The 12,548-nt window shown below is 41.2% G+C and overlaps 2 gene segments (V, D, J or C); both read right to left on the reverse strand.

The window, feature by feature from the left end:
- Positions 1-540: 540 nt before the first annotated feature.
- LOC116913269 lies at positions 541-1,072 on the reverse strand. The segment is given in 2 exon segments: positions 541-836; positions 1,024-1,072. Coding segments are annotated over 2 exon segments (345 nt in total).
- An 8,422-nt stretch (positions 1,073-9,494) lies between these two features.
- LOC116913270 lies at positions 9,495-10,141 on the reverse strand. The segment is given in 2 exon segments: positions 9,495-9,904; positions 10,093-10,141. Coding segments are annotated over 2 exon segments (459 nt in total).
- Positions 10,142-12,548: the final 2,407 nt, after the last annotated feature.

Genomic DNA, 12,548 nt, shown 5'->3' on the forward strand with positions numbered 1-12,548 from the left:
AGCTTGGAGGAAACAAAAAATTTAATATTTAATTTAACAAAAAATTAAATATGTATGAAACTTCCATAGAGAAACCTGCAACATTGTAAACTAAATTTTAAAAAAAAGGAAAGAAAGAAAGAAAAACACGTATTTTTTTGAACTGAAAGCTTTTAAAAATCAAGGAAAGCATAGGGCTGTCCAGATGAAGCTGGTCATTATAGAATGACATGTGCTGAGTCCTGCCACCAAGCACTTGTCTTTCAACATCTGCACCTTATGAATGTATATATGCTTCTCACATGCTGTTGTAAAACCATCAACTTGTGAAAAGAGAAAAGTGGAAAATATTTCAACCAAACCAAGTGTACATTTCCCTTCAGGAATGCTTAATATCGAAATGTTAAAAAGATTTGCCAATCAATGAAGCCCTCTCTACTCTTACTCTTAATTCCTATTGCATATAGGATAGAAGCAGAATGTCTCCACTGGGTAGAGTGTGCTCTGTCTCAGGTCTTTTGGGCACAGTAGGTTTGTGTGCAGGCTGCAGGTGGCTGGGGATCACTGTGTGCTCACTGCACAGAGGTAGACAGCAGAGTCACTGGGTTGGGAGTCATTGATGTGCAGGGAAACATGCAGGCTGGCTTTATTGAGGTGAACTGTGAATCTGCCTTCTTGCTTGTCACCATTGGAGACGATGAACATCAGGGCCTTGGGGCTTTTCCCAGAATACTGTCTGTACCACCAGAAATAATCAGAAGTACGATCACTGAAAGTGCAGTTGAGAGAGGCTTTGGCTCCCTCTGAGACAATGAGGGATTCTGGGCTCTGCTGCACCTTCTGCTGGCTGCTCACCCCTGTGAAGAAAAACAAAGGTCAGATAATCAAGAAGGGATAGAAAAAGATTCAAGCCCTCCAGAAGGGTCTTTTCATGGGCCTCTTTCCACTAACTAGTGATTAAAACATCTGTGTTTCTACCATTTGCGGGGAACAGGAAAGAACTTTACATCTCACACTGGATCCCAAAGGAATTTCCAAAGTTACCATTGAGCTGGAGCCACAGGACCACTAGTGAAACACTCAAGGGTTTCATTCTTGCCTCCTCCCTCTTCAATGAGGATTCAGATTCTCAACCCTGAACTCAGATAGTCACATACAAGTTTCCACCTCTCCTACATTAGGAAACAGGAAACACAGCTTTACTAGCAATCAAGAAAGTGACTCTTCACCACCTAAACAGCAACAAGTCTTTCCTCCAGCCCTCTCTCTACCCCTCCCTCTTCCTTCTGTACCTCCTCTTTCCCCCCTTTCTCTCTCTTTTGAGAATATTGCTCAACACTGCCACCTTGTGGGCTCATCTTCCTGACCAAGGAAAGAGTCAAACAGTAAAGTCTTCTAATGGAACCATTAAAAAGTAAAGTACTGGACAGTTCAGCTGGAGTACTGAAGAGACATTAGTTCCAGGTCAGGGTTGGGAGTGAGGGGAGTTTGTGTGTACACAATCAGCAGATGTCTCCTTTCTCAGTAGTAATAAGTATTGCACACAGTCACATGCAGTGAAAATCACTATGAAACATCAGCCATGGAAATCTAAGTGAGGATCTAATATATAGCATAGCTCTAACCCTTGTCACTCCCATTCAAATCCATCTTCAAGGCTTACAAATGTCTGCACAGACTCTAAAAGGGGTCTGAAACTAGGCCAGAGCCTAGAAAGGCCTGGAATTCTTCAATCCGTTTGGAGCCAAGAGTACACTTGTGTGTCGCAAACTGAACTTGGGTTGGTGGAGGAAAGATGGAGCTGTGTTGAACACCTAAACTCAAAATACACCCTAGGCAACTTGTTCATCTCTCTAAAAGACTTATTCTCCTTTCTTCAATAAAGTCCTGCTGAGTAGGTATTGATCTGTGAAAATTCTAGATCTCATGTCTTTCTCCCTCCCTCTTTCTGACTGTCTGACTCTCCTCAATCTCTCCCCTTTCCTCCCCCTCTCTCCTCTTCCCAATCCCTTTCACATTATCTCACCCCATTTCTAACACAGTTGTCAAGTCATATATACCAGAGGAATAGGAATGCCAGAGCTGAAGTAGGTCCACATGGAAACAAATCAAGGAATAACTGTACTGCAGGACTGTGTGAGACTCCACGGCCTGTAGAGTGGGGGTAAGAAAGCAGTTTGGACCAACACAGCTAAGTAGCAGGTGTTGGGTCCTGCTTCAGTGACCTGATATTGAGAGTTTGTTTTTAGACATATTTATGGAAGAGAATTTGGTGAAAACTTCACAAGTGATAATTAACTTATCCTGTGTATACATAAAGCATAATAAATCTGCTTGAGGCACAAAGTAAGCTAAGTAAAGATTGGACCTGACATCGTTGGACCCCCTTCTGTAAAGATGGATTCAGTAGACTGAGAAAAACAAGCTTATGATAATGGTGTGGATCTGGGGAAGGAACTGAAGTGCAAAGATCACCAGGTTCTGAACCACTTCTGCTCCCAGACTTCTGGGCACATAACAGATTATGAGTTGCTTCCTTTAAAGGACCAACCGTCTTGGTTTCACATTCAATGTCCCCCTAAAGGTATCTGTGAGCAATAAGAATTCTCTCCCTCGGAGACAAGAGGGAGAGAGAGATGCCGTGGCAGGACAATGGAGGCAAACGTAGATCTCGCTCTGTGTATTTATAGATTGTTATCAATGTTCTGAAGGGATGGATGGTACCGGGCTTTGTATGTTTAAGTGCCAATTATATCTTATCAATTGGATCTAAGATTATTGTGTTGTGTGTTCTTTTATGTGAGGGTTTGAGTATAAGAAAGTATGCGGTGGCTGGAGACACTGGGCAGCTGGGGCGGAGTTGGAATGTGTTTCCACAGTGATATCTAGCAGGTATCTTGGGACACCGAGGTGTGGACACAGCGAGGTAAAAGACAACAATACATTTTTTTATTTTTATATTTTTACAACAACAGATGGCGAACCAATGTGATGGGCAAGAATCCACTAGTAATCCGAATTGTTGAGAGAAAGTTTTTATTTTGTAAGTAAGAGGAGGCCAGCACCATATTAAGTCAAGTGATATCTTAAGGGAGGGAATTCAAACAAAGAAACAGGGAAGCAGCCTGGGCTGGCAGGCTGTAGGTCCCCTGCTGTGTGATAAGTAATGGCAGCTCAGAGAGTTGGAGATTAAAAGCTGCTTTTTAAAGAAACTTGTTTAGAAAGTCTTTCAGGATACTCAAATTCTTTTTTAAGTGGGCTCCACAGGAATTTTGGGTTGAAATCCTAGTTAGACAAGTTACTTCTTAATTACAGGTATTCCTAAAAGGTGATTAAATTTGTTTTTTAGAAAGAAGAGAGTAAAGAGATTACCTGAATCAGGTGGGGATTTTCGCCCATGGTTCAGAACTTAGATACTTGGAGTCGCTGATTCCAAGTAGAGAGTTGTGATAAATGTCTGTAACACCAGTCAGAGTGAATGCAGATCTATATTATAGAAGTTATTAAGGTTAAAGAAAAATCTGTGACTCCTGGTAGATAACTTAATAGATGGGCTAAAGTCCTGGTTTGATAAGTTGTTTATTGGTTTTAGAATTGATAGAAGGTCTTTAAGTTTGTCTTGAAAGGAAAATTATACAGATTTAAGGTTTAAAAATATGAAGTTAAAAGAGTAAGTTTCAAAATTCACAAACTCAGGACTAAACACTGTGAAACGCAAGTCCAGGCAGCCCCGCCCTGCCGCTAGAACTAACCGACCATAAAAGGAAAGGAATGCAGAACAGACCAGGAGTACCGGATCTGACTCACAGGCCACCTGGCAGGAAGAGATAAGCCCCCAACCCCCGACATTCAGGACGCCCCAAACCTGCCAATGTGTATAGCTATACCTTATTACCTCATCATGTGAAATAGCCAATCATATGTGAACATGTCTATGTGCCTCGTTTGAATCCACCAATCCCCGTAACTATGCATCTGCTTCTGTACGCCCGCTTCTGCTTCCCCAAACCCTATAAAAGCCCCATGCTGGAGCTGCTGAGCGCACAAGTCCTCCGAAGAGACTGTGAGCCCACAGGTACCTGTGTTTTCCAATAAACCCTCTTGCTGATTGCATCCGAGTGGACTCGGCTTGGTCACTGGGCGCTTGGGTCTCCTCCTGAGGGAAAGATCCTCCCCGGAGATCTTTCAGTTTTAAGGAGAGTAAAGAGATTACCCAAATCTCATGGGGATTTTCATCTATGGTTTGTAACTTAGATAGGGAAAAATTGGTCAATAACTCCAAGTAGAGAGTTGTGATAAATGTCTGTAACAACAGGGAGAGTGAATGCAGACATATATTATTGAAGTTTTAAGGTTAAAGGAAAATCTGTAGCTCCGGGTAGAGAGCTTAACAGATGGATATATTTGGGGCTATAGTCCTGGTTTGATATGTTGCTTATTGATATTGGAATTGATAGGAGGTATTTGGTTTGTTTTATGAATTATCCCGCTAAAGGCCATATGGCTTGTTGATGCCAGCTAGCGAGGGTTTGTGATTACTTTTGATATTTACCACAACAGGAAGCTCAGATTCTCTTAACAAGAATTTTGGGTTCATTTCCTGATATCACAGAGTACAAAAGCCTATCAGGCTCATTGTTTAGCTTACTTTTTAAAAAAAACTTGCTTAATCTTCATAATGGGTGGAACTTTGAGTTTTATGGTTATATTATTACTCTGGGAGAGAGTGCAAGATACAAGCTTTTCTGGTTACAGACTAAGGAACACAGTATTTTGGGAGAAAGATTTTGTCTTTGCGTTTTTAAAAAGTGTAATTAGCCTCTAGAAACCTCACAGAGTCATACTGATCAGAATTCATAGAGGTAGACAGCCTGAAAAATTGATTCAAGAGAATTAAATAAGATATCTCGATTCTAAACTTTTGTCTTGAGAGTTGTATTTTGCATAGTGTGCCTACTTGGATTCCTGGTCTCAAGGACTTTCAACTGGGTCCAGTCAGGACACATTGGCTACAGCATTTGCTTCATTCTTCTGAAAGACCCCCAGAGCAGGGAGACCCTCACTCAAGTCTCGGGATGATTCGACCCCCCCCCCAAGAACTCACGTGAGACCGTCCTTGCTGTAATAAACATGAGGTTTATTGATAGGAACCAGTGCACTGGCATCGAGACTCGTATTCCATGCAGGGGCAGTGGAGTTCGACCCCCAGTAACTAAGACAAGGGGAATTTAAAGGAAGAAACCTCAACCCCAGCGGGTAGGGAGGGCATCATTGGAAAATGTCGAGAATACCAGTGAAAAATCACAAGGAGGAGCTTCCTGTTTCTCAAGATTGTTTACTTTATGGTCCATCAGTTCCTGGGAGAAGCTTCCTGCTTCTCAAGATTATTCTCTAAGATTTTAATCTAACTTTATGGTCAGCTAGTACAGGTAGAGGGCAGGGTCTGGAATTTGAGGTATTTAGGGCTTTGTTAAACTTCTGACTTCTTAGCTGCATTTTTTATTCTTTCACTTCCTATCCCCTTACCCCCAAGGATATCTCAACATCCATGTACAGCTTGAAGAAGTTATGGAGGAGTCCTCATCCCAATTCCCTGGACTTTTGGCGGACTGGAAGTGGTTATTCTAAAGTTGTTTTTATGAAGAACTTAAAATTTGTTGTAATTTAACAGGGAGGAATTAGCTAGATTCAGTTCTACAGTCATAATCTCATTTGGTAACTAAGCTAAAATCATATCTTTGTTTTGATATAGAATTTATTTGTTAAAAGAGTTTAAAAGTACAAGGTTTAGAGCCAGTCCTTCTATTGATATCATTCCATACTTCTAAGTTGATTACATGTGAGTTAAGGGTCAAATAGCAAGCATATTGCTGACTCTGTGAGAGTACTTTCAAGATACTGTTAAGATATAAAGACAACAGTACAGGTTGTTTTATATAGGTAGATGGTTTTCAAAAACGTCAGAAATCCACGAAATTTGAGATTTAAAGTTATTTATCTATTGTTGAGACATATCTGCTCCAAACAGTTCCCCTGTGGGAGATTTAATGAAGAAATTGAGCATCTCTACCTCCAGATGAGGCAATACCTTGTGGCTAGGTAGCCTCTAGACAAAACTGCCTGTTTCATCTGCAGACTAATACTGTCCAGAAAAGGACAACTATTCATGCAGAATAGTTGACTGATAAACTCTGCCAAGACAGGGTGATCAGCCCTTCAAAATCTGCATTTCAAGAGTCTGTCAGTTGATTTTGGGCCAGAAGGCTGAAGACTTGCTCTCACATTTTGTTAACAGGGACTGTGATAGTGGAGATTTGTCTCTACAACCTCTCAGTTCTGGAAGCTGTGTTAGGCTTATTTTGTGTACAGATATTTGGTCATTCTCAGATTTCTGACGGGGTTGAAGACTGATTATAGTCTCATAGCCTATCAGGCTATTTGACTCTGAATATACATATTTTATTGGATAGTTATCAAATAGCATACAAGCTAGCCAACATATAATACAGATTTTAAGCCTTTCCTAAGCTGGAATGAATAACTAAATGTTCTGTTTAACTGATATAGTAATGGACTAGGTATTGAGTATATCATATGTTTTATAAAATGTAGAATGGGAATAATTGTACTCAATTTATATATAAGTGAAAAGGCTTTATAACTGGAAAAAAGGGGGAAATATTGTGGTTTGCTCTGGAGTAATCTGTATTTTGATGCTAATTCCACTTCCTCAAGAACAGCTGCCTACTCAGGAATCAGGTGTCTTCACCAAAACCTCCCCACTGAATTTGTAAAATACAGGTGAGGGGCAGGTACAAGATAGGAAGCCTGTCATTGGAGGAGAAGAAAGGCTGGGTGGGAGAGAAGTTTGAAGGAAGAGGAGGAGACTGAAACTAAAAGGAAGGGAAACAGGAGGGAGAGAGAGAAGCCATGGCAGGACAATGGAGGCTGACGTACATCTCGCTCTGTGTATTTACAGGTTGTTATCAATGTTCTTAAGGGATGGATGGTACCAGGCTTTGTATGTTTAAGGATTATATCTTATCAATTGGATAAAAAAAAAAAAAGAATTCTGTGCCTCCAAAACTGTCCCATGTTGGGCTTTGAGATCTTGCAGAAACTGGTGACTAAATCCTACTCAAGAGCCATGTAATCGGCATGTACAAAACAAGGTTTGATCAGACATTCCATTACCATCAACATGTAGAAAGGGAACAGATAAAGGAAAGATGCTCATACTCAAGCTGCTTACTTCAAGAGTACATTATCCATGACAATGATAACAATGTTCATTTCTCACTAAATATCAACCCTAAAGAATGGGATAATCGGGGTACATGGTTAATCCCAGAGGGTATACAGACTTGGAAGGCTGACACATGAGGCTAACACCAGATTTCTCACCAGAGACTATGAAAGCCAGAAGATCCTGGGTAAATGTCACAGATATTCATTGTGATGGTTTACATATGCTTGGCCCAGGAGTGGCACTACTAGAAGGTGTAGCTTTGTTGAAGGAGTGTGTCACTGTGGGGTGGGCTTGGAGACCCTCCTCCTAGATGTAGAACTCAGCTCCTCCTCCACCATTCCTGCCTAGATGCTGCCATGTTCCAGCCTTGATGATAATGGACTCAACCTCTGAACCTATAAACCAGCCCAAATTAAATATTGTCCTTTATAAAACTTACATTGGCCATGGTGTCTGTTCACAGCAATAAGACCCTAACTAAGACATACACCTTGGTTTTCCTGAGGGACCCCTAACAGCAGAAGCAGGGGCTCTTTCTACTCCACTGCCTGCCTTTGAATGCTTTTCACCCAACAGGGATACCTTGCCTGGCCTCAATAGGGAAAGAAGTGTCTAATCCTACTGCAGGGTGATATCCATGGGAGGTCTCTCTTTCTCTGAAAAGAAAGGGGGGGGATGGAAGAGTTGTGGAACTGGAAAGAGAAGAGGGAAGGGGAGCTGTGATCTGGATGTAAAGTAAATCAATTAATGAAAAAAAAGAAATCAAGTGACAACAGAGAGTGAGGAAGATGGTAGGAAACAGGAGGCCATCATTCTCCATTGTTAGAAGCATAAACTGCTATAAAATCCTTCTGAAATGGGTGTGAAGCATTGTCAAACCTAAACGCTGACATTTTATGCAGCCCAGATATGTAATTGCTGAGTATGTATCTGAAGGACTCTGTATCTCACTGCAGAGATGCTTCCTCAATCTTATTCATTGTGACTCTATTCAAAATTGCTAGGGAATGAAGGAATCCTACATGTTTATCAACAAAAGAATGGATAATGAGAACTTGGTGGAGATGAAAATCTATCTCCAGATAGAGACATAGATACATACAAAAACAGATGATAGATAGATAGACACATAGACAGATGAATGTTATTCAAAAAATGAAATTATTAAATTTTTATGAGACTGCAAAACTGTAAAAGTACTGGGGTTATTCAAATTCAGAGAGACAATACATGCAAACAACAGCATCTAATTTTTATTTCTATTGAGAAGGCTATGCTAACTCCATGGCAGATTTCAAATTGGTAGTTAAGGAGACTAGGCCTAAATCTGAAAAAGTCCACTGAAGCCCAGGCAAGTCAATTACAAAAAAAAAAAAAAAAAAAAGGAAAAGAAAAAAGGAAAGAAAAGAAACTCCAGGCTCCAGCCTTCAGGCCTTGATCTGGGTTCCGGAATGCCTGGAGATAGAATAAGATAAAGCTCATTCGCCTGAGAGTTCCTCAGCAAGGGTTTGCAACTTCATGCCCCAAAATTCCACTGTGCTTTAAATCAAGCCTGCAAGCTCACTTGGTTGACTCTTGGAGACCCCAACATCCTGGAATCCTGAAGAATAAAACACTCTTTGCCTTGACATACTATTCAAATCTGAAGTATCATTCTTCTGCAAATCATGGACCTTGAAATATATATTCATGTGAACATGAGTGTGTGTGGATGCTATAAAATGAGAGAAGTGCCTACAAGAGGAGAAAAAGAAGCATTGAGGAAGATGAATGGGAAGGAAATAGAACCAAGATATAGAAGGAGAAGAGGAGACACTGGGAGCAAGAAGGTTTAGCTGGGGTTAGGGAACTGGGGGACGACAGAGGGATTAGCTAGGAGAAGGTTTAACAGAAATAAATATGGACGAAAACTCCATTGAGAAACCTGCCACATTGTAAACTAGGTTTTTTTTAAAGGAAATCAAATAATTTTTTAATTGAAAGCTTCTAATAATCAAGGACAGTACAGTGCTGTAGAGATGAAGGCGGTCTTTGCAGAATGACATGTGGTGAGTCGCACGGCCCAGTGCTTGTCATTCAACTCACCAACATGTGCACAAGAAAAGTGTGTACATGCTTCTCACATGCTGTTGTGAAACCATCAGCATATGAGAGAAACGTGGAAAATATTACAACCAAACCAAAGTGTACCTTTCCTTTCAGGATTGCTTAATTTCAAAATGTTAAAAAGCTTTCCCAATCAATGAAGCCCTCTCCACTCTAATTCTTAATTCTCATCGCATACAGAATAGAAGCAGAATGTCTCCACTGGGTAGTGTGTGCTCTGTCTCAGGTCTTTTGGGCACAGTAGGTTTGTGTGCAGGCTGCAGGTGGCTGGAGAGCACTGTGCACTCACTGCACAGAGGTAGACAGCAGAGTCACTGGGTTGAGGGTCATTGATGTGCAGGGAAAGATGCAGGCTGGCTTTATTGAGGTGAGCTGTGAATCTGCCTTCTTGCTTGTCACCATTGGAGACGATGGAAATCAGCACCTTGGGGCCTTTCCCAGAATGCTGTCTGTACCACCAGAAAGAATCAGAGGTACTATCACTGAAAGTGCAGTTGAGAGAGGCTTTGGCTCCCTCTGAGACAATGAGGGATTCTGGGCTCTGCTGCACCTTCTGCTGACTGCTCACCCCTGTGGAGAAAAGCAAACGTCAGATAATCAACAAGAGATTAAAAAAAGACTCAAGCCCTCCAAAAGGGTCTTTTCATGGGCCTCTTGCCCCTAAGTAGAGGTTAAAACATCTTTGTTTCTACCATTTGCCTGGAACAGGAAAGAACTTTACATCTCACACTGGATCCCAAAGGAATTTCCAAACTTACCATTGAGCTGGAGCCACAGGACCACTAGTGAAACACTCAAGGGTTTCATTCTCTCCTCTTCTCTCCTCACTGAGGATTTTAGATTCTCAATGCTGAACTCATATAGTCATATACAAGTTTTCACATCTCCTACTTTAGGAACCAAGAAGAGCAGCTTTGCTAGCAATCAGAAAAGTGAGTCTTCACCACCTAAACTTAATCTCCACCCTCTCTTTCTTCCTCCAGCCTCCTCTTTCCCCCCTCCTCTTTTGAGTTCAGCCTGCCCCTTGTGGGCCATGATCCTTTCAAACAGTAAAAGTCTTCTTTTTTTTTTTTTTTTTTTTTTTTTGTTTTTTTTTTTCGGACCTGGGGGACAGGATAGTTCCTGAGGAAAACAAACGGTAAAGTCTTCTAATGGAACCATTAAAAAGTAAAATACTGGACAGTTAAGCTGGAGTACTGAAGAGACATTAGTTCCAGGTCAGGGTTGGGAGAGAGGGGAGTTTGTGTGTACACAATCAGCAGATGTCTTCTTTCTCAGTAGTAATAAGTATTGCACACGGTCATGTGCCCTGAAAAACCATTATGAAACATCAGCCATGGACATCCAAGTGAGGGTCTAGTGTGTAGCATAATTCTAACCCTTGTCATTCCCATTCAGATCCATCTTCAAGGCTAACAAATGTCTGCACAGATCCTAAAGAGGGTCTGAAACTAGGTCAGAGCCTAGAAAGGCCTGGAATTCTTCAATCCGTTTGGAGCCAAGAGCACACTTGTGTGTAACAAACTGAACTTGGGTTGGTGGAGGAAAGATGGAGCTGTGCTGAACACCAAAACTCAAAATACAACCTAGGCAACTTGTTCATCTCTCTAAAAGTTTTATTCTCTTTTCTTCAATAAAGTCTTGCTGAATAGGTATTGATCTGTGGAAATTCTAGATCTCCTTCTTTCTTCTGCCCTCTTTCTGCCTGTCTGGTTCTCCTCAATCTCCCCTTTCCTCTCTCTCCTCTTCCCAATCCCTTTCACTTTATCTCTCCATTTCTAACATACTTGTCAAGTCCATATATACCAGAGGAATAGGAATACCCAGAGCTGAACTAGATCCACATGGAAACAAATCAAGAAATAACTTGTCCTGCAGGACTCTGTGAGACTCCACAGCCTGTAGAGTGGGGTAAGAAAGCAGTGTGGATCAACACAGTTAAGTAGCAGGTCTTGGTCCTGCTTTGGTGACCTGATACTAAGAGTGTATTTTTAGGTATATTTAAGGAGGCCAATGTGATCAAAACTTCACAGGTGATAATTAACTTATCCTGTGTATACAATAAAGCATTATAAATCTACTTGAGGCACATAGTAAGCTAAGTAAAGATTGGACCTGACATCATTGGACCCCCTTCTGTAAAGATGGATTCAGTAGACTGAGAAAAACAACCTTATGATAATGGTATGGAGCTGGGCAAGGAAGTGAGGTGCAAAGATCACCAGGCTCTGAACCACTTCTGCTCCCAGACTTCTGGGCACATAACAGATTATGTGTTCCTTCCTTGAAGGTTCGACCCTCTGGGATTCACATTCAATGTTCCCCCATAGATATCTGTGAGCAATAGAAATTCTGTGCCTCCAAAACTGTCCCATGTTGGGCTTTGAGAGCTTACAGATACTGGTGACTAATCCTGCTCAAGAGCCATTTACTCAGAATCTACAAAACATGGTTTCATCATACCTTCCATTATCACCAACAAGTAGAAAGGAAAGGATGAAGAGATGTCCATACTCAAATGATTTACTTAAAAGTATATTATCCATGACAATGATAACAATGTTCATTTCTCAGGAAATGTCAACCCTAAACAATGGGATAATCAGGGCACATGTTCAACCCAGAGCAGATTAAGGCTTGGGAGGCTGATACAAGAGGATGTGAGTTTAAGACATTCCTTAGAATTAAGGGGGGCCTTGTGTCCAACAAACTCAATAGAGGGGGTTAGAACAATGAAAATAACAAATACCGTGCCCTTGGGAAATTTTCAAAAAGGAGCAGGAAACAACTTGAAGCAGTCTTTGTAAAATATACACCTCGGTTGGAAGATGCTGCTATTAAGGTCACAGTCCAAAATGTCTGTATGAGCTCCCTAATCTCACAGAAAAGGAAGGACTCCCTTTCTCAGAGGGTTTCCTCTTCTCTGCTTGATCTTATCTGGAGAGTGACTCTAAGAACAGGCACCTGACCTTATCTACAGGATGACTCTGCACAAAAGCTTCTGACAAGCACACACAGGTTTTAGGACTCAACCTTCTCTCTTATGATAATTAGGTACTGTCTTGTAGACCAATCAGCCTTTCCCCAAAAGATATCCTTGGAGGAAAGTCATGTTATATGGCCAGATTACAGTTTCAGCTTCCTCTCTCCCAGTAGGAACCTACCCAGCAGATTTATAAATTGGTAAAATGAAGCATCTCTGCCATAGCCAGTA

This window comes from Rattus rattus, chromosome 12 (genome assembly GCF_011064425.1).
Source record: "Rattus rattus isolate New Zealand chromosome 12, Rrattus_CSIRO_v1, whole genome shotgun sequence".
NCBI lineage: Eukaryota > Metazoa > Chordata > Mammalia > Rodentia > Muridae > Rattus > Rattus rattus.